The following is a 27432-nucleotide window of genomic DNA, read 5'->3' as shown; positions in this document are numbered from 1 at the left end:
CTACCCATGGTCTAGGGGATGCAGCAAGAAGAGTCAGAAATGATCCAAGGGCTGGAGAAAAATGCTTGTCGGTGAATGGCTTCAAGGGTCCGATCTGTTCAGCTTCTCACAAGTCCAGCCCCCCGCGCTGAGGCAGGACCAAGGGCTGGGGTTTGTCCCACCTATCCTTAAAAACCTCTCGGGATGGGGAGTCCCTGAGCCCCCTGAAGCCTGATCCAGAGCAGATCTACCTTGGAGGTAGAAAGTTTTCCCCAGTTCTAGCCGACTTCTCCCTCGCTGCAGATTAAGCCCATTGCTTCTTGTCCTACCTTCTGGGGACATGGAGAACTGACCCCCGTCCTCTTTATAACAGCCCCGAATGCGGTGGTCCCCAAGCTGTGGGGCACATCTTAGGGGGGTGCAGGGAGGAATATTTGGGGGGCACGGCCTGAGCCAGCCCCATGGGCTGCACGCCCTGGCCCCACTCCCGGCTCCAGCCCCAGCTGCAGCTCCGCTCCCGGCCACAGCCCCAGCCCTCACCGTGGCCTGCGGCCCCTGGCTTCTGCACCTGGCCTCGGCCCCCGCTTCCTGGCCCCGACTGCAGCCCCAGCTCCCGACCCCGTCTGCAGCCCCGCTCCCGGCCTCGGCTCCTGACTGTGGCTCTGGGGGCTGCGGGGGACGGCCCGTTATGGGGGGGGAGCGTGACCGAAAAAGTTTGGGGCCCACTGCCTTGACGGATGTACACACTGTTCTCAGGTCCCCCCTGTGCCTTCTCTTCTCAAGACTCAACGCACCCAGGGTTTTTAACCTTTCTGGTTCTCTGAACCCCGGATCGGTTCTGTGGCTCTCCTCCGGACTCTCTCCCCTCGCTCCACCTGCAGCCAGCGCTGCCCCATCCCGAGCCGGCGGTTGGGTCCTTAACCCCCGAGCTTGAGGCTGGGTGGGGCGGGGAGGGAGTTTCTTGGATTGAGCTGGGGAAGGGATGGGGGGGGGCGGGGGGGGGGCTGAGGCAGCGGGGAAAAGGGAAACGCAAAGCAGACAAGAGGCCCAAATTAGTTCTTTGTTGAAGGAGAGAAAGGGGGAGAGTGAAAATCCAACAGAAAGAGAGAGAGAGAGAGAGAGAGATCCCTGCACCCCCACATCTGCCCCTCTAGGGAACTGGCCCCGGAAGAAAAGAAGGAGATAAATGGAGGAAAGGAACGAGAAATAAAGAGAGAGAGAGAATAAAGCGGAGTTTGAGAGGGATGAACTAGCCGGGTGATCAAAGAGGGAAGAATTGTGTGTGAGCGTCTGGGTGTGTGATTGTGTGTCTCTAGGAACCTCTTTCTGGGCGTGTGTGACACTGTGTGGGAGTGAGTCCATGTGTCTGTGTGTTATCGTAGGCGTGACTTGCTGACTGTGTCCTGGTGTAGCTGTGTGATTGTGTGGCACGTGGGATTGTGGGGATATCTGCGTGTGTGGGATTGTGCGAGTCTACGTGTGATTGGGCGTGTACCTGTGCATGCATCATTGTGTGAGCCTATTTTGTGTGTATGTGTGTGCACCTGTGTAACTCTGTGTGTGTGTGTGGGGTTGTGTCTGTGTTATTGTGCATGTGATTGTATCTCTGTTGTTAGTGAGAGTGCGTGTGTATGTGGGCGTGTGTCTGGCTGTTATTGTGTGACTCTGTCCTTGTGATTGTATCTGTGTGGTGTATGTGTGCAGTTGTGTGTCTGCCTGTTATTGTGTGAGTCTATCCCTGTGTGATTGTGTCTGTGTGGTGTAAGTGCGTCTCCCTGTCATTGTGTGAGTCTGTGTGCGTGGAAACATCCTGACAACAGAAAGTGAACGGGAGGGAGGGGGCTGGGGGGTGACCCTCGCTGGCCTGACCCTAGAGAAGAAAGAGCATTGAGCAGCTGCCCAGCGAGCCGGCTGTCCCCAGCCACAGCCCTCAGCCGTCCCAGCGCTCCGGACCCCAGCCCTCTCTCTTCTGGTGAGTGACCCGCTGGGGCATTTCTGGGGGGTGGGGAGGGAATCGGGGCTAAGGGGTTGTACTTTTCCAGGGCTGTGGGGTGGAATCCAGGCACGCAGGAATGTGGTGGGGGGCAGACATTACTCTGGGGAGGCAATAACTCCTGCTGGCCCTGGTGTAAATCAGGAATAAATGCCACTGCAGTGTGCCCCGTTCTCCGCTCACCCTCGTGTAAATCAGGAATAAACTCCATGGAGTGAGCTGTCGCTCATGAAAGCTGATGCTCAAATAAATTTGTTAGTCTCTAAGGTGCCACAAGTCCTCCTGTTCTTACTGCCTAAGTAGAAAAGCGGCAGCAGGCCCTTATTTCGCATGGCTTTGGGTGACAAAATCCATCACCGGGCCAAACTTTGCTCTTTACACTGGTGTAAATCAGGATTCCGGCGACATCAATGGCCCGGCTTCTCTTCTCATTTACCTTTAACTCCGTTGACTTCCGTGGGGTTACTCCTGATTTACACCTGCGGTGAGCATGGACTTGGGTCTAATGTTCCAGATTTACCCCATAGCAACTCAGGGCCAGCTTTGAGCCAGGGCTCGTGGACCCCTCTGGCCTGATTCTGACCTCGCTTATGCCAGCGCGACTCCAGGGATGTCAATGATCTTGATTTACATCGCTGTGACTGCGAGCAGGATCGGGCCAGGGGGATGATGCTGGTTTATCCTGGGGAGCACCAGAGGAGAATCGGACCCTTTCTTCACAGCCTGGATGTTGAGTGAGAATTTTTAAAAATAACATTTTTAAAACGATCTTTTATTTTACTAACTGGATTAAACGAGACAAACTCCAAAGCTGTAGTTGGATGAGCTTGGACATCAACGGGGCCAGCGGGTGTAAGGGAGCATTGGCGCATGGCTGATTTATACTGGGAGCGGGTGAAAGTGTTTTTTTTCTCTGGGGTTGTGGTTGTTGAGGGCGGGGTGGAGGAGATGGGGGACCGGCTCTGTTATTCTGGTGGCGGTGTTGGTGGTATCCGATGGTTTGTTTGGGTTTTTTTTTCCCCTTCCCTTAAAAGCTTTTGTGGGGAAACATTTTGTTATGAACTGAAATCAGGAGTGACTCGGTGGAAGGGGCTGATCCAGAGCCAGCAGGCTGCTTGCCCTCGATTTCCAGAGGCTCTGGATCAGGCCCGCTGTCAGAGGAGGACTGGGGCAGTGGAGTCAGCTATTGCATGGGTGTAAATCTGGAACAAGCTCTTGATCCCCAGGGAGTCACTCTGGATTTACGCTGGCATAAATTGGAGTCCCAGTTTGAGAACATGCTTTAAGTTCAATTGGTCTTTAGCATCTGCTTCAAGTTAAGCAGTTAATACACACGCCTCTGCCTGCTAACACACACACACACACACACACACACACACACACGCTGCTCCCAATCAAACACAAATCCTGGAAGCTGCGAATGACTTATTGGGCCTAATTCTGCTCTTGCAGGCACTGGTGTAATAGGGTGCCGGTCCATTGGCCTCAAAGGGCCAGATCCCAACCTGGTGTAAGTATGCATCGATCCATTGGGGTAAATGGGAGCAACCTCCCCAGCTGGTGTAAATGGGCTGTAGCCCCAGCTGGTGTGAATCGATGTCACTCCCTTGACGTCAACGAACCCTGAGCCCCAACTGGGGTAAAGTTGTGTTGCCCCATTGACACCTGCTGGGGATTTGGCCCAGTGAAATTACCCTGGTGTTAGCCAGCAGAGAATCAGGCCTGTGGGCCCCCTGCAGCCCAGGAAGAGAGAAGGGCCTGGATTCTCCCTCCTCTGCGAGAGTGTGTGTGTGTGTGTGTGTGTGTGTAGTGCAGCATCTGCAAACGCCAGGAGAAAGGGGCAGTAATTTGCCTTTAATGGCCGAGTAATGGGATTAAGTGTCCCCCTGCGGGGGTGGGTAGGGGGGAGCAATCCACAAGGCACAGCTCTCCTTCCCCGGCCAGCAGCATCCTGTATCCTGACCCTTGGGTCAGTGACTCACACCCCTGCCTGGGCCCTTCCCAGCTGACCCAGTCCCCTCCCAATTCCCAGCCCATTCTCTGGAGCCCGCCTGAGCCACAATCCCGGCCCATTGGCTCAGCCCCTTCCCCAAAGGCCCTTGCCCCCCCCCCCCCCCAGCAGCTGTTTATCTAACTGCTCTCTTCTCTTTCCCCTTTGTCCCATCAGGGGGTCTTCCTTGATTCCTTGTAATTCACCCGCCCAGACCACCCACAGTCCGGCCTGCCCAGCTGCGAGGGAACCACAGGGGCGGCGTGGGGGTGGGGGGCTGTTAGGTGCTCCCCACCTGCCTTTCCACCTGCCGCGTTTGGCGGATAACACTGAGCCCCAGTCCCAGAGACGATCCACATGGGAACACGCAGAGCGAGCGGGTAGAGCAGGGGCTGGGAGTCAGGACTCCTGGAGTCAACGCCAGCTCTGGGAGAGGAGTGGGATCTAGTGGTTAAAGCACACTTGGGGACTGGGAATCAGGAGGCCTGGGTTCTATCCCTAGTTCTGGGAGAGGATTGGGGTTTAGTGGTGAGAGAACTGGGCACTGGGAGCCGGTACTCCAGGCTGCTATCCCCAGCTGTGCGGCTGAATCATGTCGCCGCTCCATGCCTCAGTTTCCCCATTGGTAAAATAGGGATAATAATGTATCTATCTATAGATCACCCTACATATCTATATAAATATAGATCACCAGACATATCTAGCCAGCTAGTTAGTTAGATATAGATCAGCATGTCTGCCCCTCTAGTCACTTACAGGAACTTTGTGTATAGTGGAGTAAAATGAAAGTCTCAAATGAATGGTTTCCAAGCTCCAGACAGTGTATGTTTCAATCCTGCTTACAGCAGAATGTCTGCCAGGGACAGAAGTGACTTCACGGGTCATAAACCCTCCTACACATCAGGTTTCAGAGTGGTAGCCGTGTTCGTCTTTATCAGCAAAAACAACGAGGAGTCCTTGTGGTCCCTTAGAGACGAGCACATTTATTCATGCACCTGATGAAGTGGGTTCTAGCCCACGAAAGCTTAAGCCTAAAACCATTTGTTAGTCTCAGCTGACTGAGTTTAGGGTGGTTCACACCAGCTGAGGATCTGGCCTTTGTACGATGACCGTGAGGCCCACCAAGGCAGGGGGAGAATTCGGCCTTGCTTGAGCGCCGTCCAGATGAAGATGGTGGGTCGGTTTTGAGAACCGGCCCCATGTGCTAAGCCACAACCTGGGACCTAGTCGAGACAGTGCAGCAGCTTCTGAAAGGTCGGCTGGGCGTGAGCAATGCTAGGCTGCCTTTAGCACAGCACCCCCTAGCGACACACTGGGGCATTGGAGCCAGCACTGACTGCCCCGGGGCTGGAGCGCCCCCTACTGAGCCCCCACCCCGCTCCCTGCAGCACAGCGTCCCCTGCCCCGTTGGTTAATTGTCTCTCTCTCCCCCTAGGTCCCCGTGCTGTGGCATGATGGAGAACTCTCCCGGCCTCCTGAACCCCCTGGCGTCCCCAGCTCTCCTGGTCCTGGCCTCCACTTCGGAGGGCACCCGGAGCACCAGCACCCCGTGCCAGCAGCCCCGCCACTTTGGGGTGCCAGTTGCTATGGAGAAGCCATCCCAGCTGCCCTTCCTTGGTGCGGCTTACTCCCTGGTGTACCCCCATCCCGACCGCCTGGCACCCGCCAGTCGCGACTACCCACCGCAGCTGCTGCCCCTCCCGCCGCCCTTTGGCCACCCCAGCCTGGAGCGGGGTGGGGTGGGCATGCTGGGCTACAGTGCCCTGCACCCCTTCACCCCCTTCCACCTCGCCGACGACGTCGAGTGCTTCCCAGGGGGCTTCCTGGCGGGCAAGCGGCCCAAGGGCCGGAGCGGGTCGGAGCCGCCTCAGGTCTGCTGCCTGGCGCTGGAGAAGGAGATGGAGGCCCAGCGCACCCAGATGGGGCCGGAGCCCATTGGCAGGGTGTCTGGGCTGCAGCCTTACAAGGGCTCCCCGAATCCACGGCATGGCAAGCCAGGTAGGGGGCAAGGACAGCACCCCCAGCATCTCTCAGCAAACCGGGGGCGGGGGGGAGCAGGATGACAGAATAGGGGAAAATAGAGGTAAAGAGAACCAAGTGGGGGGTGGATCTTGGGGGGCTTGTCTGTCCTCCTGCCCAGGCCAGGGGCTCTAAACCTGGGTCCCCGTTGGGAACCCCCTTCTCCCGCCTTTCTGTCCACACCCCCTTCCCTTACCCTCCTCAGCAGCCCTCCCTCGCCCTGTCTGCAACCCCCCCTGCCGCAACACCCACTTTCCCTCACTGTATTCACTAGCTCCCCCTTCCCCTTGGCCTTCTGGGCTGCTCCCCCATCCTGGTAGCCTCCACCTCCCCTCTCCAACTCCCCCCCTCCCCTTGCCATCCCGGGACCCCCTCCCCCAGTGTCCCCTGCTGCCATCCCTCCCCTGACTGGCCCCAGGACCTCCCCCTGACCATTGAAGGGGGCTGGTGGCTGTGTCCAGCCCCGAATAGCCATCGCGGAGGGGTGGGGAAGTGGCGGGGTGTGGAGAGTGTACGGGGAGCAACGCTGTGGGTGGGTTATGGTGCACTTACACACTGTATTCATGTTCTGGGAGCTATTTAAGAAGATCTGGGGCCTGTGACCCCTGAATATGGGGTCAGGGTAGATATGGGAGTGGGGGATTGGACAGAACCTCCCCCCCAAAGGGAAGCAGCCAAACCTCCCAGGGTGGGACAGCATGGAGTGGGTAGAGCATGGGGGGGGCGGAGATCTGGGGAGCCAGACTCCTAGTTTCTATCCCCAGCTCAGGGAGGGTGGAGTGGGGCCTAGTGGTTAAAGCAGGGGTCGCTGGGAGTTAGGACTCCTGGGTTCCATCTCCAGCCCTGCCACTGACTCACCGTGTGACCATGGGCATGGTCCCATCCCTGTGCTATGCCTCGGTTTCCCTCAGGGTATAATGCGGGGTAATGATACCAACCCTCCTTTGCAACATGCTTGGAGACCATTGGCTGGGAAGGTGCCAGAAGCAGGGAAAGGAACAATAAACCTCCCGCGTGCCTCATAGGAGCCCCCCTCCACCCCCAAGTCCATCTGAATCAGGATAGTGGGGTAGCGAGGAAGTCGCAGGACAGACCAAGAACCAAAACTGCAGCAGGGGCCTCAGGGGGTGGATGGCTCCTAGGCCCCCATTTCAGTTACTCGCAGCTTCCTACCCTCAGATCACATCCTGGGCCAGGTCACCCCAGAAAAGTGGATGAGCATCCTGCTCTCACCAGTAGACCTCACTGCTCTCCCAGAGCCAGGGATAGAGTCCAGGAGTCCTGACTCCCTGCCCTCCCTGCACTAGGCAACACTCCCTTCCCAGAGCTGGGGACAGAACCCAGGAGTCCGGGACCTATGAAGCTGCATTCTTCCCCTGGGCTTTTCTCATAGAGATGGGCTGGCCGCCACCTGCCCCAATGAGGCTGGAAGGGCGGGGTCGGAGGTGGGGACGGCACTCCCAGCCCCCCTTCCCCCTGGTTGCTCTGGGGTCATTGTCCCCAGGGCTCCTACTCTGTCTTGCATCGCTCCCCGCACACCCTCTCTCTCATGATTACATGCTCCCCTGCACACTGTCTGTGGCACACTCACCCTCTCACACATGCGCACGCTTCCCCAATCACGTCCGCTCAGACACACACAATCACCCCCCCATCACAGCCCCCTCTCACGATCACCCCCCTGCACACTGTCTGTCGCACACTCACCCTCTCACACACGCACACGCTTCCCCAATCATGCACACTCAGACACACACAATTCCCCCCCCCCCCCCGCATCACAGCTTCTGTCTCACAATCACACCCCACAGGCCCTGGCACAATCATCCGCCCCCAGAGACAATCTCACACACATACACAGCCACCCCCGCCCCCCAGCACATCTTCAGCAGCTGCATCTGAAAAGGGAAAAGCTGCCATAAAGCCCATTGCGGGGGTGGGGGGAGGCAGCACGGTGCTTTTGTTTGCTGGACAGAAAGGGCAGCCTATAAACAGTCACAAACCCCCCCCCCCGCCCACCACCACCACGCCCTGTCCCCCTCCCCTCCCCTTCCCACCCCATCTGCTCTGACAGTGCAACTTTAGGTTGGGAAAAGCAAACAAAGATTAGACAGGTCTTTAAACTACTCCCCAGGCCCCCAGCTGCCCTCCTGGGTTCGATCCCCAGCTGTGGGAGGGGAGTGGGGAGTCTAGTGGTTAGAATATGGGGGGGCTGGGAGTCTGGACTCCTGGGTTCTGTCCCCAGCTCTGGGAGGGGATAGAACCCAGCCCCTGTGTGCTACAAATCTGGACATCTGGAGCTGGGATTTTCCTCTCTCCATTGACCCCCCAAATCTGCTGAGCCCCCTGAAATTGACGTACCCAGGGGTGGCCTCTCTGTTGTTTGGGGGGAGGGTGTTTCAATCCCTCTTGAACCCTCTGTACTCCTGCGGCGGCCTGTCCCAGCAAGTGCTCGCTCTCCAAACCGTCCCTGTTTGCTTTAACTCCCTCCGGCTAACCACAATTTCAGGTCAGGGCCTGCCAGGGCCGTGGCTAGTTTGGAGATTACAGCCCTTGCTAAAATGGTTGTGACAAATTCACCGCAGACAGCAGCTCTGTGGCAAACTCTAGGGATCCCACATAATCTCCCTGAGTTACCACATGGGCTGGGCAGACAGCCGGGGCTGGGAGAGGCAGCGAGCCAGCAGCTCCATCCTGACTCCCTCTGGGGCCTTGAGCCGTTTTGCTTCCCGGGCCTGCCCACGCCTCAGTTTCCCCATCTCCACAGAGCTGCAGGAGTGTGGCGCCGACGGCCAGTGAGTGGGTCTGCTTCTCTTCTTCCTGACACTGGGGTACATCAGGAGTATGGGGTGTAAATCAGCAGCTGCGCTGGTGTATGTGAGATCAGAATCAGGCCCAGTGGGGTCTATTCCGCCGCAGGATCAGGCCATTATTGCTTAAGTTGAGCTCCTGCTCCTATGCAGTGGGCATAAGCTGCATTAGCTGTGGCTGGGGGTTCATTAAGGCTGGCATTGTCCAGGAAATTGTCCCCTAGCGCTGCTGCCCTCACTCCCGATCCTCCCGTTGTACCTGCCGTTGTACCCGCCGGCCCATGTAGACAAGACGCTGGCATTCTTGCCGCCCCAGCGGCTCCTTGCCGCATGGCTCACCCAAGCCCCTCAAATTTACAGCCGCGCCTAGAAGTCCGGTGTCAGGGTGCCGGGACTGGGGGGCTGTCCCACCCATCCCGGTCTCTGGATCTGGGGTCCCACTGTTATTTTAAGGCAGGGGTTCTCAACCTTCTTCTTTTGGAGTTCCCCCCACCATGCTATAAAAGCCCACCTGTGCCTCAACAACTGGTTTTCTGCACAGAAAAGCCAGGGCCGGCATTAGGGGGCAGCAAGCAGGGCAGCTGCCCAGGGCCCCATGCCACCGGGGCCCCTGCGAAGCTAAGTTGCTAAGACTTCGGCTTTCTGCCCTGGGCCCCGGCAGGCCTAATGTCAGCCGTGCTTGGCTGGACCCCCTGAAACCTGCTCGCGGCCCCCCCAGTGGTCTCTGAACCCCTGGTTGAAAACCACCGTTTTAAGGGCTAATTGGGGTCTAAGGTCTGATGACCCTTAACCCCGCACCTCCAAATTCCCAGGATCACGTTGTCGCGTCTACACTAAGCGAGGAAACCCCTTTCGGGGAGAGCGGCTGCTTCTCTTGCTAGGCTGCGGGGGGGGTGTCTTCAGAGCGACCCCGCCCCCCCTTCAGCTGTAGCTGTGCTGGTGCCTTCTGGGAACCCCCTGCCCCATAGCCACCAGGTCTCGGGAGCAAAGTGTGGAGCTAGGAGAACCCTCCGGCTTCGCTGGGCACTTCTTACAGGAGAGACGAGCCAACCCTTCATAGAAAAGGGGCCTTCTGCATGGAGGCTGCTGGACCCCGGACAAACCCTGCGGCTGTCCCGGGCTTGCTCACCGCTAGGGGTCTCCCCATTGTCTGGTGGAAGAGGTTGGCATGGTCCAGGGCAGGCTGGGGAGGGTGCCGTGGCTTTGATCCTGCTAGGATGGGGTCCCTGCTCTGTGGCTGGGCCCAGGAGGGGCGGGGGCGGTAACTTGGCAATGGCAGGGCGGACGCACAACAGAGCAACCTCTGTTTATCTCCCAGCAGGAGTCAACCACACGGTACAAACCCAACGTTTTCACGAGCCGCTGAGCAATCCGGCCTCCCCTGTGCACGGCCGTCCCACCCCGGTGGGGTGGGGGGGGAGTTCGGGTGGGCCTGGCTGTCCCCCTCTTTCTCTTGGATCTTGTCTTTTTGTCATGCTAATCCCCTCGCTGGGTGTATTCATCCCCTGCATTATCTCCAGGCTGCCAGGAGAACAGTGGCAGATGGATGAGATGCGGGGTAGAAAGTCTTCTCCATAATCCAGTTCATTTCCCCCTCCCCACCCCCACAGGCACTCATTACTAATGGGGGTAAGAACCTTGCTAATCACTGGGACAGCATGCAAACAGCATGGGCCCACCTGTGCCTACGGTCGATGCATCATACAGAGGATCAGCTTTGAGAACCCCCAAATCTTCAAAAAAAAAAAAAATCACAAGCCCTCCCCCCCCGACCACCATAAAGTTGGCTTAAAAGTCATGAGGGATTTTTACAAACAATACCTAGATATTTTAAATTGTACCACTTCCCTGGGGAGGGGATGGCCTGACCATCGCTTGGAGTCTTTAAAATGAGATTTAAGGATCTTTTAATTGGTGTGTTTTAATCCAGCTTCTGGGAGAAATTCGGCCTGTGTGTGGTGGGTCGGGGGTCAGGTTGTGTAGGTCCCTTTTGGCCTGGGAAGCTTCCTGACGCTCCCAGCTCTGCATTAAGATAATGACTAGAATCCACTCTCATGCTTCAGGGCTGCAGCCAGTTGCATGGAGGGGTCAGGAAGGAATGTCCCAGTCCCCCCCACCCCAAATGCACAATTGGCCAGATGGATCCTGTGGGTTTTTCCTGCCTTCCTCTAAAGCATCAGAGCTCAGTCGCAGCTGCTGCTGGGACACGGGGTGGGCTGAGCCGGTGCCCCGAGCAGATCCAGAGAATCCCCTTTCTAGCTGTCTGGCTGGTGGGGCTTGCTCAGGGTCAGACTGATCGCCTGATTAGGGGCGAGGAGGAATATTCCCCAGGTCAGATGGGCAGAGATCTTGGGGGCAATTTGGCTTCCTCTGCAGCATGAGGCTGAGATCATAGGGGCATGTCTCACCTTATCAGTTCTCGGGCATTGGTGACACCTGGGCTCCTCCTGACGCTCTGCCGGTGGCACATGACACTTTACCCTTCCAAATGCTTTGGTTTAACTAAAGTCATTGGGCTCAGCATGGGACCGGGGGGTCTGGCAGGAATTTCATAGCATGTGCTCTGCAGGCGGTCCGACTCGATGGTCTAGCTCTCCCTTCTGGCCTTAAACTCTAGGAAACAAAGTATTTTCCTTTTGGTTCCGGAACCTTTAGGGACCCATTTTCCAGCATCTCTCTGCCACCGCAAGGGCTAGAAATTTGCTTTAAAAAAAGTGGAAAGTTGAGATTCTCACCTAATCCCCTGACTCCAGGGGGTGGGGCTTTAACTAAAAACACCCTGGGCAGCATCCTGGCTTAGGCAGCACCCTGGCGCTGTAGGTTATTTATTAGGTGTATTACGGTAAGTGTCTCGATGGCCCAGTCTCGGCCCAGGGGCCAGGACCTCTTTGCGCTGGGCGCTGTAGGTTATTTATTGGGTGTATTACGGTAGTGTCTCAATGTCCCAGTGACGGCCCAGAGACCAGGACCCCTTTGTGCTGGGCGCTGTAGGTTATTTATTAGGTGTATTACAGTAATGCCTAGGAGCCCCACGCATGGCCCGGGACCCCCATGTGCTAGGCACTGCACAGCCAGCCCACAGAAAGCCAGGCCTTGCCCAGAGCATTTCCAATCTATGGTCACATTCATCTCCCTACCTGGACTTCCCAGCCCCTCTGCTCGGGCTGCTCTCTCATGACCCTGATCTATGCTGTCACTCTTGGGCGTTTCGATGACCCTTCAGTGCCTCAGCCTCTCTGGCTTGAGAATCTCCCCACAACGCCCTTCCAGCGCCATCGTCCCCACGACCCGGATCTCCCCACCTCCTGGCCGAAAACCACAGGGGATCTCAGACCCGAACCTCCTCAGCTTCAGCCTGTCTCTGGGTCCTGCTGGCCGGGCAGATAGGCCCTGCACGGCCAGTCCCCAGGACAGGGGTGCCCCATCCCCGCCCCACACTCCCAGCTAACGCAGACTGGGGACCCTGCGCGGGTTACTGAGGGGCTGGGGAGCTGATCCTGCCCACCCCCAGGGGCCAAATCCCCCCACCCTAGTACCCCCTGGGTCAGGAAGAGAATGCCTGACCCCGCCCCACGGCAGTGACAAATGAGGGGGAAGGGGCTGTGCGGGGGGGGGGGGGAAATGGGACTCCATTACATCTCACATGTATTCACAGCTCCCCGGGTGTGACCGGCCGCCCAGCTAGGCGCATAAAGCCTATTTTCCGCTCAGCTGGGCGGGCTCAGGACCCCCCACAGCACGGCTGGGAGGGGGAGGCCCCTTTGGGCCTCTCTGTCAGGCCTCTGGCGGTGACAGGGCGTGAAGAGGACAAATTGGCGTAGCTGATTCTCCCCAGGGGGGCCCCGGCCCCTAGGGAAGTGGGGAGCCCAGATCCAGCCCCTGCGAAGCAACCCAGAATGACTCCTGCTGACACACCCTCCCGATTTGTCTTTGGCAGACGGGGTGGGGTGGGGTGGAGAGGGGGGCAGGGTAGACAATGGCCCTTCAGGATCTTAACTCAAGCAGAACTTTCGCCTCCACCCCTTCCCCCCCTGCACTGTGCAGCCACCCACCGCCTCCTCCTTCCCGTTTCAGGGAGGGGCTGAGCTATGGAGGTCCAGCTCCCCCCCTCCTTCATATCCCCCTGCAGACACACCCTCACTTGGCCCCGTCTGGAGTCAGCCGCACAAAGACCGGGACTCAGCCTCCCAGGGAAATGGGGGAGCATTATCCTCAGTCTACAGACTAGGGAAACTGAGGCTCTGGGGCGGGGGGAGTGACTCTCCCAAGATTATGCAGAGAGCTAGGGGCTAGACTAGGAATGGAACCCAGGAGTTCTGCTCTAGCCACTGGACCCCGCTCCCTGAGCTGGGAACAGAACCCAGAGTCCTGGCTCCCAGCACCCCTCTGCTCTAACCATGACACCCTACCCCCCTTCCAGACCCAGGAATAGAACCCAGGCGTCCTGGCTCCCAGCCCCATCTGGGATCGGGGTCTCTGACACTAGCGCTGAGGCCCAGAGCTCTCCATCACAGAAATGCCCGGTGAAGCTCAGCTAATCAGTCACCCCCCCCGACCCCCCCTCTGGTGTTGTGTTGTTGTTACAACTCATGACACGTCTGTAGTGAAATTGGAATCCCCACCACTGGGAATTGCCTGGTTTCCTTCAAAGCTCCGCCCCTGGCTGGTGGGAAGGCTTCCCCCCCCCCCCCCGCCCCCCTGCCCCTCTGCACTGACTGGTGGTTCCTCCCCTCCCCGCCCCCTTGGTAGTGGAAGTTGGAGATTTGGAGCCGAGTTTCACTTTGAAGGGTTCTTCGGGGTTTTGTCTGACGTGGAAACTCAGAGCGAAACTCAGGCCTGCACAGGTCAGCTGGGGAGAAAGTGCTGTCAGGGAACTCCAGTCAGATGTCATATTGTAAATATTGCCAGCCATGGCACTAACTGGGGGGACCTTTGTGCCAGGCGCTGCACAGACCCCCGATCGAGATCAGGGCCCCCATTGTGCTAGGTGCTGCACAGACCCCTGATCGAGATCAGGGCCCCCATTGTGCCAGGTGCTGCACAGATCCCAACTGGGATCGGGAGCCCCCATTGTGCCGGGCGCTGCACAGATCCCGACTGAGATCAGGGACCCCATTGTGCCAGGAGCTGCACAGACACATAGTAGGAGACAGTCTCGCCCTACCTCACAGAGCTCACAATCTAAACAGACAAGCCAGACAAAGGCCGGGTGAAAGTCACTGCCATGGTGGAAGGATGTGCGTGTATGGCATTAGATGGAGACTCAGCTGCAATTCTTGGCTGTGCCATGACTCCCTGTGTACTCTGGGGCAAGTCACGGCCCTGCTCTGTGCCTCATTTCCCCATCTGCAAAATGGGTTACCAAGACCCCTTCTGCCTCTCTACGTTGAAGAGTTCTCCAGGAAGGGTCTACCTCTCCCCTGGAGTTTATACAGCACCAAGCACAACAGGGCTCTGATTTTGGATAGAAACAACAATAATTATCCCCATTTTACAGATTGGGGAAACCGAGGCACAGAGCCAGCCTGGTGTAGCTGTGTTGAAAATCTAGGTGCCTCAATGGGAAGTAAAATTCTGACCGGTGCGGGGAGCCCATGGAAGAGCTGGGAAGTGAAGCTAAATCTCCAAAGGCCCAGATCCTCCCTTCCAGGCCCAGATCAGCTTCTGTAAGAAGCTCAACCGTCAATATTGATATGCATATTGTCTCTGCGAGGGGCGGGGCGCCTGGCCCCGCTCTGCTCTACAGCTGTCTGAGGCCTGCCCTGCAGGCGTCAGTTTTGCAGGAAGTTCTACCTTGAGGCTGGAAAGTTTGGGTTTTTTTTGCGGGCAAATAAACAGAACCGAGGCACCTTGCTGATTTTTGGCCTCCCGGGACGTGGAATTGAAACTGGACAACGTGGCTGCTTTTCAGATCTAGTATATTGGAGGTGGGGGCGGAGGTTTGGGGGTGGAGGGGAAGGCTAAAAACAACCCACGGCTTGGGAAACAACATTTCATGAGATCAGTGAGACTCAACTCTGCCACTGCCTTGGGGGAGGAGCGTGCCTGCTCCGTGCCTCAGTTTCCCCTCCCACTCCTTTTGTCTATTTAGCTTGTCAGCGGGAGTTTTGCCGCTATGAAGTCAAAGGCGGGGCTGGTGTCCAGACCCTCAGTCCAGTGTCCGATTACAGCACAGCGCCTCTGCGCGCACCTTGCCTCTTGGGGCGCGTACAGCGCCCGGCGCAATGTGCGGGGAGGGGAGGCTGGTCTCAATTGTTGCCTCTGGCTGCTCTAACCAGGACTGATCTTGCAACTGTCACACCTTTGATCGCTCTGCAAAACCTTATGACCTCAGCCTCATTGCGTGTGTCTCCCCCCGTCCCCGCCTTAATCTCTCTTTTACCCCAACCCGTTCATTCCCTTCCTCCCACCCTTGCCAGTCAGCAGGTGCCCTGCTGTCCCTGGTTGGATACAATAATCCCAACAGACAGAGGGGACAAAGGCTCAATGGGAGTGATTAATAGCTCATTAACCAGGCCCTGACCCTCAGCCAGAGTTGAAGGAAGAAGCTCCCGGGGTCGACCAGACTGATTGATTGGGGATCTCCACTCCCCTGGCTCCTCGGCACCAGCTGCCCTCTGCTGGCCCCCTGGAGAGGCCTTGGCTTGGTAACCAACTCCTCCTGCCCCTTAGGGTGGCACATGCAGATTCAGCCCATCCCAGCAGGGGGCGCTGTGGGGAGTGGGGCAGGAGCGCTGGTTGGGGGGGGAGCACCCAACTACTCCAGAACTGACCTCTCCCAGCAGGGGGTGCTGTGGGGACCAGGCCGGGAGCGCTGGCTGGGCCGGGGGGGGGGAGCATCCCACTACTCCAGGTGGCTCTATAGGGAGCATCCTGCCGGGACGTCCTCGGGGCTGTGGGTCTGACCAGGCTGCCTCCTTTTTCCCAGGGGAGAAGAAGCTGGAGCCGTTGGCCCTTCTGTGCCCCCTTTGCCAGAGGGAGCTGCAGTGCGCGGAGCTGGGGCAGCACCTGCAGCAGGAGATCGAGAGACTCGCCCACCTCCTGGACAGGTACGGGAGCTCCCCGCCCCCTCCCCTGGACAGGTACGGGAACCCCCCTCCCCCTCCCCTGGACAGGTACAGGAGCCTCCATCCCCACCCCTGGACAGGTACGGTATCCCCCCCGCCCCCTCCCTGGACAGGTACGGGAGCATCCCTACCCCAGTGAGTCAGCGAGGCCCCTGGATGGCGGGGGGCTTTGTGGACTGGTCCCACTGGGGCTCGTCACTCTCCCTCCCCCACTCCCCTCTGCAGCTCACCCTTTCATTCTCTCTCTGCAGGGAGGCCATGACCCCGCTGGAGGACGCCCAGAGATTGTCCCAGGTGAGACCTGCCCCCCCACTCCTGCCCTCCAGGATGGCTGTTTCAAAGGGGTTTTGTCCTTCTCCCTTCCCTCCCCGGGGACTCCCCCCACGTCCCCATCACTCTTCCTGGGGAAGGGCACTTAGGAGCTAGAGGCTGATGTCTCCCCTATGGGTGAACTCCAGGGGGTGCTACCCTGAGCATGTGTCCCGGCCCGGCTCAGCCCAGCCATTGCCCCAGCTCACAGGTTGCAAGAGGCAAGAGGAGAGGTGGTGAAAACTGATTCTTTGCAGAGAGCTCCTGAGACTGGAGCAGCCAGGGGCTCACCCCACAGCCAGCGCTCCTGCCCCACTCCCCACAGCGCCCCCTGCTGGGCGAGGCTGGGACCCGAGTAGCCAGGAGCTCCCTTGCTGCCAGCGCCCCCTGCTGGGAGAGCTTGGACACCAAATGCCCCTAATCGCTCAGCCCCCGGGGGCTCCAGCCACCCCGCCGTTCTTCCCCTGCTGCTCCAGCCCCACAGGATCAGCGGCGCAAGCTCACCCCTCACATCTTCCCTTCCGTTCCAGTCTCCAGCGATCTCCGCTCAGGATGGCACAGACTCTCCCAAGGGGTCACCGCAGGCCTACGAGGACGGGCACAAGGTGGACAGGCAGCAGGTACGCTCCCCCCCCCCCCTCCCGCGCACCCTCCCGCCATAACCAGGCCACAGCCGAAACTCGAACCAGGGACCTTCGGCTGCACAGACACTAGCCCCCAACACGGGAGATAGAGGGGCCCTTCCCCCAGCTGGTGGAGCTGGCTGTTGTAGTACCTAGACTCTGCCACTAGAGGGAGACACGATTGCATGGAGTAAGCCAGGGTCTTGCACGAAGGTAACAATTCAGCCTGGAGCCATGTGGTGGGGGTTGGGAGCCCTGACTTGGGGCCCCCTTTCTCCTGACCCCTGGGCCACCCACGTCCTCCAGCTGCTGTTAACCGCTTAGAGCCTGGGGTGGGAAACACCATGAGAGCAGTTTTCTTCCTTCGCCTTCGACTCACCCCTTTGCTTTCTTCCCCCACAGACCTTTTTGCAGGTGAAGTCAAACCGGGAGGGCCGCATGGGAGGTGAGAAGGGGATTCGGCTTGAATCTGGGGTGGAGGGTGGCATTTATACGGGGGGGGAGGGTCGGACTGAAGCTTCGTTGGTGGTGGATCAATGCTGATAAGGGGTAGGAAGGTCTGGTGGTTAGGGCACGAGACTGGGACCTTCACACACAGGGCTTTCAATTCCTGGCTCTGACACCAAGTGTTGTCTAGTGGTTAGAATGGGGACTCTAGCTCTAGAAGAGAAGTAGCATCTAATGGTAGGGGAGGACTTTTCCCAGCCGTGCCTCTCACCGACTACGCAGCACGTCACTGCTCCGTGACTCGGTTTCCCCATATTTGTTGAGTGGGGGATAATAATATTGAGCCACTTTGGAAAGTCTCTCAGGGGAGGCATTTTAGAAGCAGCAAGCGTGACCCTGGGCCTGTGCCTGGCTTGGCAGACCCCATTGCTTTTGGAACTTAATAACCAGGGCGGGTTAGATTGCAATCTGGGCCCTGATCCAGTGACTCCATCCTCCTGAATTGTCCCCTGCCCAGATCCCTCCATGGAGATCCAGCTGCCCAGCCCCCATCAGCTGTCCAGCGCTCCCCATCAACCCCCTCTCCGGAGAGGCACAGCCTCCCCTGAAAGGTGCTTACCCATGTGTCTCTCTTGCCTTGCAGCCAGAGCTGGCCGGTTTAAGCGGATCAGACCCTGCCTGGAGGAGCAGGTGAGGATCCGGGGCTGGGTGTCTGAGGGTGTGCATGGATCGGGCACTGTATATTAGGGATTTAGCCCCGGTTTATTTCTGCCCTGGGAGAGGCTGGCAGGAAGTTGCGGGATATGGGGCTACTTGAGCCCAGGGGTCTGATCTGCAGCAGTGTGGCCGGGGTGGGAGATACTAGATTGAAGAGGTGTCCCTTGAGGGTGCTCTGGGGAGACGGTCTCTTCTTCCCACCCCTACCAAGGATTGAACTCCCAGCAGCAAGAGACAGGCTCCCCCCACATACGTATGGTGTCTGTGTCTTTCCCGGAGGCCCAGATGGAGGGGCCTCTCCCCACGGGCTCCAGGCTGGCCGAGGCAGAGGACGAGTTCTCCGACGAGAGCCGCTGCGGAGGGTATGAATATCGCAGCCCGAAGAAAAACGTCCTGGAGACAAAAGGTAGGGGACAGCTGATGGGGGCGGGGGGGCCCTTGGGAGGTGTGCGTGTGGGTCCCTGCCCCTTCCCCCCGGGTGTGTGTCTTCTCGCCCTCCCTCTTCCTTGCTTTCCCCCTCCCCTGCTGCTCTGGCTGCCTCCGAGTGAGGCCTGGAGCTGTTCCTCCTCAGTTACAGCCAGGTCCCGCTAGGCTGCTCTAGTGAGCTTAACTTGGGATGGAAATGGCCCCCAGGGGTCTCTGGAGCTGGAATGGGGCCGGGGTTAGGGTTCTGCACCAGTCTGGCGGGAAGGGGATCGGGGGCATGGTTGGAGTTCACTGCACTGTGGCTATTCCTGCCCTCCAGGGCCCACGGGGGTGGGGGGTGGGATGGGGGTGGATCAGGGGTGTGGCCAGGACTGTGGCTCTTTTCTTCTTTCCCTAGCGGGGGGACCATAATTTAGAGCAGCCTGGAGGCTGCTCTACCTGACAGCATGGGCTGGGAATGTGTGGAGAGCAAAGGTAGCTTCAGGCAACTTTCCCTCTCTCCCTCCACTGCCCCAAGTACAGGAAGGGAGTAACTGAGAATTCACACGTGATGGGTCTGTTCAGCACTGGGCTGCACCGGCTCTGAGCCAGCTACCCCCTCCCCAAAGGAGCCCTCTTGAAAGGGAGGGGGCTGTTCATAGCTGTGGAGCTACCGGATGAGTTTGTTACACTTGTGTTAGAGTCGGAGCAGAACCTTTGATGCTGGAAAATGGGCTTGGTCAGACTAGAGTAGGGTGTGATACACCTGTGTGTACTGGGGGGAGACCACTGCCCTCTGCTGGATGGAATCAGAATGCTCAGCTATATGTCATAAGCCCTGTATTGCTAATGGAGATTCTCCTTTAATTCAGGCAGCACAAGTTTAACCCTTTGGAAGAGGAGAAGGCTCTGTCCCCGAGGCCCCCTGTGTATGGCTTAGCTGGAATCCAGGGTGTCTCTGCTTCACAGTGCCCAGATTCCAGGCAGATTCACCCCTTCTGCTTTGTTCTTGTTTTTAAATCCAACCCCCTCCCCACAGCGTATTTCCCAGGCAGATGTGGAAATGTCACAAGTTGCAGTTCCTCAAACCCACACCTGGATTTGTACAGACTTGTTGGGTCAGCAGAACGGGGCTGAGAAATCTGACAGAGTTTCCGGTGTTTCATGCTTCCTGCCCTCACTTCAGCTTGGGCTCAGTTCCTTGCTATGGCATTCACATCCCAAGGGACCTAATGTGATTCGAGTGAGGGGGACGGGGGGCTGGGAGTCAGGACTCCTGGGTTCTCTCCCCAGCTCTGGGAGGGGAGTGAAGTCTAGTGATTAGAGCTGGGGGGGCGGGGTGCTATCAGAACTCCTGGTTTCTATCCACGGCTCTGGGAGGAGAGTGGGATCTAGTGGTTAGAGCACAGGGGGGCTGGAAGTCAGGACTCCTGGGTTCTATCCCCAGCTGTGGGAGGGCAGTGGTTACCTAGTGCTTAGAACACTGGCTGTAGGAGAAAGGAGTATTGTGTAGTGGTTGGAGCAGGGGCCTGGGAGCCAGGACACCTGGGTTCTCTTCCTCTGTGTGACCAGGGTCAAGTCATGCCCCCACCTGGTGTGCCTCAGTTTTCCCTATTTTTATCATGGGAGTTATACTTCCCAGGGTGGGTTGTGAATCTTTACAAAGCGCTTTGACACAATGCTTAGCTCAGCTGGCTGGTGCTATAAGAAAGGCAGGATGGTCCAATGAGTCTAGGATGTGGGAGACCAGGATTCAAGTCCCTGCTCTGCCAAGGCTTCCTGTGTGACCAAGGGCTTCCTGGGCAAGTCACTTAGCCTCTCTCTGCCTCAGTTTCCCCATCTGTACAATGGGGATAGTAACCCTGCCCTGCCTCCTGGGGGGTTGTGAGGCTGTGCAGATTGTGCGGGTCTCAGATGCAGTGAGAATGGGGGCCACCTAAGATAGACTATAAAAATACAACATATTATTAATTATCAGTGGTAATTAGCAGCAAAGACGGGGCCAGGGCAGGAGAGAGGGCAGCCTCAGATCCCTCAATGGAAAGTGGGAGGCCTACAGAACAGACACCTAGGTCCTGCTCCCCAGCTGGCATAAACTGGTGTCACTCCTCAAGGGGGGACCAGATCCTGAGCTGGCGTAAACTGGTGTCACTCCATTGGAGTCGGTGGAGCTCTGCTGCTTTACACCAGCTGGGGATCTGGCCCTTGTGGAATAACTTGCCCTGAATCTCTCCCGCTTTCCTGGGGAGTCTGTCCCATGGGAACAGGAAGGAAATCCTTGGCGGAAGAGCTTCCAGGCCCAGCCGGAGCAGAGCTGGGGGCAGGTGGGCGGGATGGAGCAAGGGGCAGAGTCACCGGCTACGCAGGGCTCTGGGCTGAGGTTGCTGCCTTCTGTGAGGCTGGTCAATGCAGGAGGGGATTCCTGGTGTGTGACCCCCGCAGGGCCTGTTAGCGCCCTGTAGCTCATGGTCTCCAGACACTGCACGGGAGGTGGAGGAACAGCAGCAGGAGGAGGTGTATGGATGCAGGATGTGGGCTGTGGGGCAGCCCCACCGCCCCCTGCAGTGTGATGCTGGGAGGGGGCTTAATTGGGAAGGAGGGAGGGAGAAGTTTCCTTAGAATGGATCGGGCACTGGGCTGGAGTTCAGGACACCTGGGTTCTCATCTTGGCTCAGGCTCTGACATGCTGTGTGGCCCAGGGCAAGTCATGTGGCCGCTCGGTGCCTCAGTTTCCCCTCCCAGTCTGGGTCTATTTGGAATGTAAGCTCTTCGGGGCAGGACTTGTTCTGTGTCTGAGGCATACTGGGAACCCGATCTCAGTTGGGGGATCTTAGATGGGAAGCTCTCTCAGGCAGAAACGATCTCTTTGCTCTGGGTCTGTACAGCACCTAGCGCGAGGAGGTCCTGGGCCACGACTGGGGGTGCTAGGTGCTACTGTAATACACCTAATAAATAAGAAACTTTGCTGACACACATCCTGGGGGCCAAGAGTCTTATAAAATCGACCTAACGCGGCTAAATTTGACCTAACCTTCTAGTGTAGACCAGACCTTAGTCCAGTTATGCTTCCATCCTCCGCCCCCCTCCCCCCCGCCCAGTCTTCCTCAGGGAAAATTGTGCAAAGTCTTAGTTTTGCCGAACAAAAACAAACGTCAAACCTGGCGACCTTTGCACGAGACAGAATTCTTCTCGGGATCATCGCTTTGCTGGGCGCTGAGGACAAAAGCGGCAGGGGTCCCGAGGCACCCACGCTTTCGGAGAGGAGCCGGTGGCCCCGGTGGCGTTGCGCTGGTACAGTCCGGCTCGAGGCCCCATTACGCTAGGTGCTGTACAGACCCGTTGTCCCATGCTAACGCCGCAAGGGAGCGAGGAGAGGGAGCGAGGGGTCCTGGCTGTTTACTTTTGTACTTCAAACCGGGGCCTGTCTGGTCATTTTCTTTGGTGTTTTCGGTTCTGTGTGTGAACTGGTCTAGGCAGGAGCGCTGTTAGGGGTCTGAATGCGCAGGTGAGATGGTTTAAAGGACTGGGGCATCTTTCTGGCAAGGAAAACTCCCTTTTAGCTGGACTATGCTGTGATCAGCATGGGGGGGGGGGCTGCTTTGTTTGCCACCCAGGATCTGAATGGGCTGTGTGAGACAGGATCTGCTGAGGGGGAAGGCGCTGCTGAGTCTGACACTGGCTTCCTGCCCCTAGAACAGTGCAGCTGGGGAGGGTCTCTCCCTGCCCCCCCCCCCCAGTCCCCAAGTTCTCCCAGTTCAGGTTGTCACGGCGGAATCCCCTGGCATTGTGGTTCCCACTTCCTCCGCTTGCCCCTCTGTCTGCGGTATCTGGGCAGAGTCTTCCCCCAGAGGGACAGTTGTGTTACTACCTGGAGGCGGCGGGGCGGGGGCATCGCTACCCTTATTTTAGGAGCCTGTGGCCCTTCCTGCTGCCCGCCCCACCAGTTGCCTTCCTGCCCCCCCCCCCCCACTTCTCTGCACATCTGTCCCACCAATCCACTCCCCAAAGCTGCCGTCCTTTCGGGATTCCCCACCGGGCCAGTGGGGTACAGCGGCATGGTGGTCCGATGAGCTGGCATCCCTCGTCCGCCCCTCCCTCCTCATGCTGCTGGCTGCCCTTGGGCAAGTCACTGCCCTGCTCCATGCCTCAGTTTCCCCTCTACCTTCCATCTACTTGGATTGTAAACTCTCTGGGGCACTGTCTCTCGCTGGGTGTTTTGCAACAGAGGGGCCCGTGATCTCAGTCGGGGGTGTGTCTGTGCAGCGCCTGGCGTGATGTGGGAGGGGGAAGGTCTGATCTCGGCTAGGGGGAGTCTCAGTCAGATGCTACCATAATACAGCAGTAACTCTGTGCAGCGTTCGTTTCTCCCCCCACCCCCTGGCTGGCCCGGGCGTAGCAGTTGATGAGTGGGCTCCAGCTCAGCCAGCAAAGCCGGATGCAGTTAGATCTCGGGGGTCGCAGGTTGGGTCTGTACAGCTGATGCCCAGCGCTATATTATAGGCCCCCAATAAGAGCCCCTCCCGCGTCTCTCCCAGACTGCAGACTCTTGGCGGCACGGAGCAGCCCCAGCCAAGACAGCGACGAGGCGGACATGGACTCGGAGGGCGAAGAGCTGCCTGCCTTCTCCAAGCAGACGTATCCTGCTCCCTGTGGGTCTGAGGGAGGAGCTGACCCTCTGGGCTGGGGTGAGGAGCAGGCGTAGGGGCTGCGAGGTTTCTCTTCTGCCCCGAGACTAGGTGATCAGAGAAGTGTGTGTGTGGGGGGGAGAAGGGGGTAGCAAAGCCCCATGGCTGCAGCATTCACACCCGCAACTCACAGAGCTGAGGCTCAGCCGTGCTTCCAGGCCGCACAGCCCCGCGGCTTGAGCTGATGGAGCGCTCCCCCGGCTGGCAGCGGCAGTAAGTCCCTTAGTCGCTCCCAAGTGGACCCAGCTGCTGGTGATGTGCCACGCCCTCTATAGGAGCGGGGAGGAGACAGGACACACTCTAGGTCCCGTCAGCGCCAGCCCAGCTGATCAGCGCTCGTGCGACCTGGCGCAGAACCAGAGGCCAAGGTTGGCTTGAAGAGTCGTGCTGGGCTGGCAGTGAGCTCGCACTCAGTGGAGTGGGATCTAGTGCTTAGAGCGGGGTGAGCTGAGAGCCAGGGTGCCTGGGTTCTAGTCCTGGCTTGGGAAGGGCAGTGGGGTCTGGTGGTTAGAGCAGGAGGGCTCCAACTCAGGACTTGGATTTCTGGGCCTGGCGCTGAACTCTGCCTCACTCTTTAATTCAGGCAGGTTGCGTTGCCTTTTGTGCCTCAGTTTCCCCATCTGCACAGTAGAGACATACCCCCTTCCCACCCTCCCCAGCCAGTTTGCAAAGTGCTTTGAGATCCTTGAATGAAGGACAAACCACACTTGGGATCGGCGTAAAGTCCTGGCCTGGACTGTGGGTTCTGTAATCGGCACGTTCCATGGCTGCCTCTCTCAGCAAACTCAGCTCGGGCCAACTCCCTGATTTCAGCCTCAGCTTTTGGGGGACACTGTCTAGATCCCTGGAGCTCTACGGCTGGGGGGGGGGCGGGGGGGAAAGGGGCTGTAAGGGTATTGTCTCTTCCTTCACTGCCACCTAACCAGGTGCCTGTCTCCAGTCTCGAAGAGTGCCCCGGTGGAGGAGGACAGCAGGAAGCCAGGGGGCCTGGGTGCACCTGGGACGGCAAGAGGGTAAATCAGTGGGGGGCTCCCTCTTTCTCTTGGCTTCTTTCCAGTGCCCTGTTACTCAGTGGCTAGCGCCTGTCCTGACCCCTCCGCCGCAAGCAAAGTGGAGCCTGCTAGACGCTACAGAGGACCTATTCCTGGCCATCCCCGTCTGCAGGCCAACGGAAGGGTACTCCCATGGGCCATCTGTCCTGGCGTCCTGCATCTGGCACCGCTGGGACAAACCAGCTAGTCCAGCCCCATCGATCACCAGCCCTGGATCCGTCAGAGGAGGATGTGGGGAGATACCATAGTGTGGGGCGGGGGTAGGACACCCGAGAGGTCCTGCCTCACTGAGGCCGGGTTAGGTGCAGGGATGGGGCTTCCCCAGCCTCCCTAGGCCACCTGTCCCTGAGCTGCTCCAAGGGCTCCCAGCCCTGGGGGGCTGGGCTGCGGGTGTGTGCCCTTGCCTGCCCTGGCCTGCGCTCTCCATCACTCCATCCTGCTAAGAGATGGCCCCGACGCCGCGCCGTCCGTCTATCTTCTCTCCCCGGCCCTGCCCCACATGGCCCTGCCCCAGAATCCCAGAACGCCCTCGGGTCGCCTGGATCTGAATCCTGGCTTAGCTCCCGCTCTAGCTGTCTTCTTCCCCTCTGCCCCGCCGCCTTGCTAACGTCCAGGGCCAGCCTCTCGGCTTCTCTCCAACCATCTCCTCTCCCCGCAGCAAGGTGGAGGAGGAGGAGGGAGACTCCACCCTCACCGTGGAGCTGCTGAAGGCTCAGATCCAGGGGCTGCGGCGCCGGCTCCTCCGAAAGGACTCGTACAAATGCCACATTTGCCTGGTAAGGGTGGCCCATCCCCCGGTTTGTTACCGCCCCCTCCCCACCCCGCACATGGGGCCCATGGAAGCAAAACTTGGACCTGGATCTGACATCTGGGGATCGGTGGGGGGGTTGACCTGGCATCTGAATGAGCAAGTTCATGCGACTGGCTCCCAATGCAGAGCAGTTAGAGGTGGAGGTGCTGATGCCCTCCCCCCATCTCTGCTTGGGACCAAAACGTGAGGTCTGGATTCGCCCCCCCCTCCCACCCCAGAGTCTGGCATCATTCTGGATACTGGAGTAGCCAGGAGCTTCCCCCCCGCAGCCAGCACTCCTGCCCCGCTCCCTACAGCCCCCCCTGCTGGGAGAGGCTGGCTGTGGGGAAGTTCCCGGTTACTCCCTACTGGGAGAGGCTCGGGGTGGAATAGCCGGGAACTCCTCCACAGCCAGCGCTCCTGTCCCGCTCCCTACAGCGCCCCCTGCTGTGAGCGGCTGGGGGTGAAATGGCCGGGAGCTCCCGCCCTGCTCCCTACAGTTCTTTCCCAACGTCCAGTCTCCTTCCTTTCCAGGACTCGTACTCAGTGCCATTGACTTCGATTCAGTGTTGGCACATCCACTGCGAGCAGTGCTGGCTCCGGACCCTGGTAATGCCCCTCCGCCCCCACCCACCCGCCCCTTTGGGCTTCCTGCCCGTGCTCCATTATCTGCTCCAGAGCATGAAATACACGGTCCAGAGCTGCCCCTTTCACATATGTCTGCATAACCCCCCTGGCTAGCTCTCCTCTCCCCTAGTCACTGCTCTGTGGCTTTGAGCCCCCCAGTGCTGGCTTGACTCCAGGCATTGATGGCAGGTCAGTGCTGGCCCAGCCCCCTGTACTGTTCTGTTCAAGCTCTCATACTGTGCCCATCACCATGGTCCCTGGGCACCTGCCCATGATGCATCAACTCACGTGATGGCTATTGTCACAGGTGATGCCTTCCATTTGCCTCTTCCCAGGGGGGAAATTGTCTCTTCAGTGGTTCCTTATTATGCTCTTGAAGGGAAGTCTTGTCCAGTGGTTAGAGCAGGGGAGGTCAGGAGCCAGGACTCTGGGGTCTCATTTCCAGCTTCAGGAGGGGAATGGGGTCTAGTGATTTGGGGCAGGGAGTCTGGACTTCGGGCTTCCATTCCCAGCTCTGGAAGGGCAGTGGGCTCCAGTGGTTAGAAGGGGGTGGGGCGGGATGGGAGTCAGGATTCCTGGGTTCCATTCCCAGATCTGGAAGAGGAGTGGGGTCTAGTGGTTGGGGGATGGGAGTCAGGATTCCTGGGTTCCATTCCCAGCTCTGGAAGAGGAGTGGCATCTAGTGGTTAGAGGAGGGTGGCTGGGAGACAGGACACCTGGATTCCATTCCCAGCTCTGGGACAGGAGTGGGGTCCAGTGAATTGGGGGCTGGCTGGGAGGCAGGACTCTTGGGTTCCATTCCCAGCTCTGGGACAGGAGTGGGGTCCAGTGAATTGGGGGGGGGGTCAGGATTCTCAGGTTCTATTTCTAGCTCCAACGCTTAGTGCCCAGAGGTAGCTGCATTTCAGCGGCAGGGGCCGGGCGTGTTGAACGCAGGGTGCTCGGCGGGGGGCGGTGGGTTTGGGGGGGCGTGCCTTGTTGACCATTGACCCGATCTCTTTTCAAGCTTGAGGTGTCTCCTTGCCCTTTCTTCCAGGGCTCCAAGAAGCTCTGCCCGCAGTGTAACGCCATCACATCCCCGGCCGACCTGCGGCGTGTGTTCTTCTGATCTCAGGCCCAGCCTCCCAGCCCCGACGCTGCATCCTTCAGCACGAGCCACGCGTCCCGCTCCCCCCGGCCCCCCCCGGCTGACTGAACCCAAACTGGGAGGCTGCTGAAACGCTAAAGAGACCTGCCTCCCATCCCTGGCAGTGAAAGCAAAAGGAGCCACGGCTGCTCCAGGCGTGGGTCGTGATTGGCCGTGGCAGCCCCTCCCCACGGCCACAGGGGGCTGCTCTCTTGTTTCCCCTTCTGCCCCCTCTTGTTTGTCTCTCGTTCGTTAAGTAAAACCTATTTTTAGTAACGATTGAACCTGACCTGAATTCGTCGCTCCCACCCCTCCAAGGAGAGCAGTTGCAAGCTGTGGGTGCACGATGAGCAGACTAAGGCCCGGCTCCCGGGCTGGGGCGCCCCGACCTAAGGCTCAATTCCTGGCTTTGCCACACACTCCCTGAGGGAGTGGGGTCTAGTGCGTTGGGGCTGGGGATCAGGACCCCTGGGTTGCCTTCCTGCTTGGGGGGAGGGGCAAAGGGGGGGCTTGTGGTCAGGACTCTAAAGAACCCAATTCGCCCTGGTTATGCAGCTCAGGATCTCCCAGCCCGGCCCCTCCTGTAGCCACTTCCCCCTCGCACGCTGGAGGCGTGGGCCCCAGGGAGGCGGAAGGGTCTGGGATTCATTCCCCACGGCTGACTGGCCTGGTGCAGCGCCATAGTCAATCAGCCCCTAAACGCTGCCCCACGAGGTCAGGGGTGGGTAGCTGGAAGGACTGGGGCTATGGCAAGGGGAAGCGAGTCGCATGAGGTCACTAGCCATGTGCAGCT

At 58.7% G+C, this 27432-nt stretch overlaps 1 protein-coding gene across 1 annotated transcript; it reads left to right on the top strand.

Moving 5' to 3' along the window:
• Nucleotides 1–1870: 1870 nt before the first annotated feature.
• On the top strand, nt 1871–26865 carry LOC141974940 (E3 ubiquitin-protein ligase Rnf220-like). The gene is made up of 13 exons (XM_074935004.1): nt 1871–1951; nt 5398–5960; nt 15720–15840; nt 16110–16152; nt 16698–16787; nt 17193–17235; nt 17881–17927; nt 18234–18360; nt 22895–23044; nt 23985–24057; nt 24755–24872; nt 25421–25495; nt 26550–26865. The coding sequence occupies exons 2-13, from the start codon at nt 5414–5416 to the stop codon at nt 26619–26621; spliced, it is 1506 nt and encodes a 501-aa protein (XP_074791105.1). The 5' UTR covers nt 1871–1951; nt 5398–5413; the 3' UTR covers nt 26622–26865.
• Nucleotides 26866–27432: the final 567 nt, after the last annotated feature.

This window comes from Natator depressus, chromosome 20, assembly GCF_965152275.1.
Source record: "Natator depressus isolate rNatDep1 chromosome 20, rNatDep2.hap1, whole genome shotgun sequence".
NCBI lineage: Eukaryota > Metazoa > Chordata > Testudines > Cheloniidae > Natator > Natator depressus.
This window is presented reverse-complemented; position numbering and strand designations above follow the sequence as displayed.

What these genes read in the sequence shown, in the direction of transcription:
- LOC141974940 (XM_074935004.1), top strand. Translation starts at nt 5,414, where the DNA reads ATGATGGAGAACTCTCCCGGCCTCCTGAACCCCCTGGCGTCCCCAGCT. An exon ending in ACAAATGCCACATTTGCCTG is followed by an intron (nt 24,873 to 25,420) that starts GTAAGGGTGGCC and finishes CTTCCTTTCCAG; the next exon opens with GACTCGTACTCAGTGCCATT. An exon ending in AGTGCTGGCTCCGGACCCTG is followed by an intron (nt 25,496 to 26,549) that starts GTAATGCCCCTC and finishes CCTTTCTTCCAG; the next exon opens with GGCTCCAAGAAGCTCTGCCC.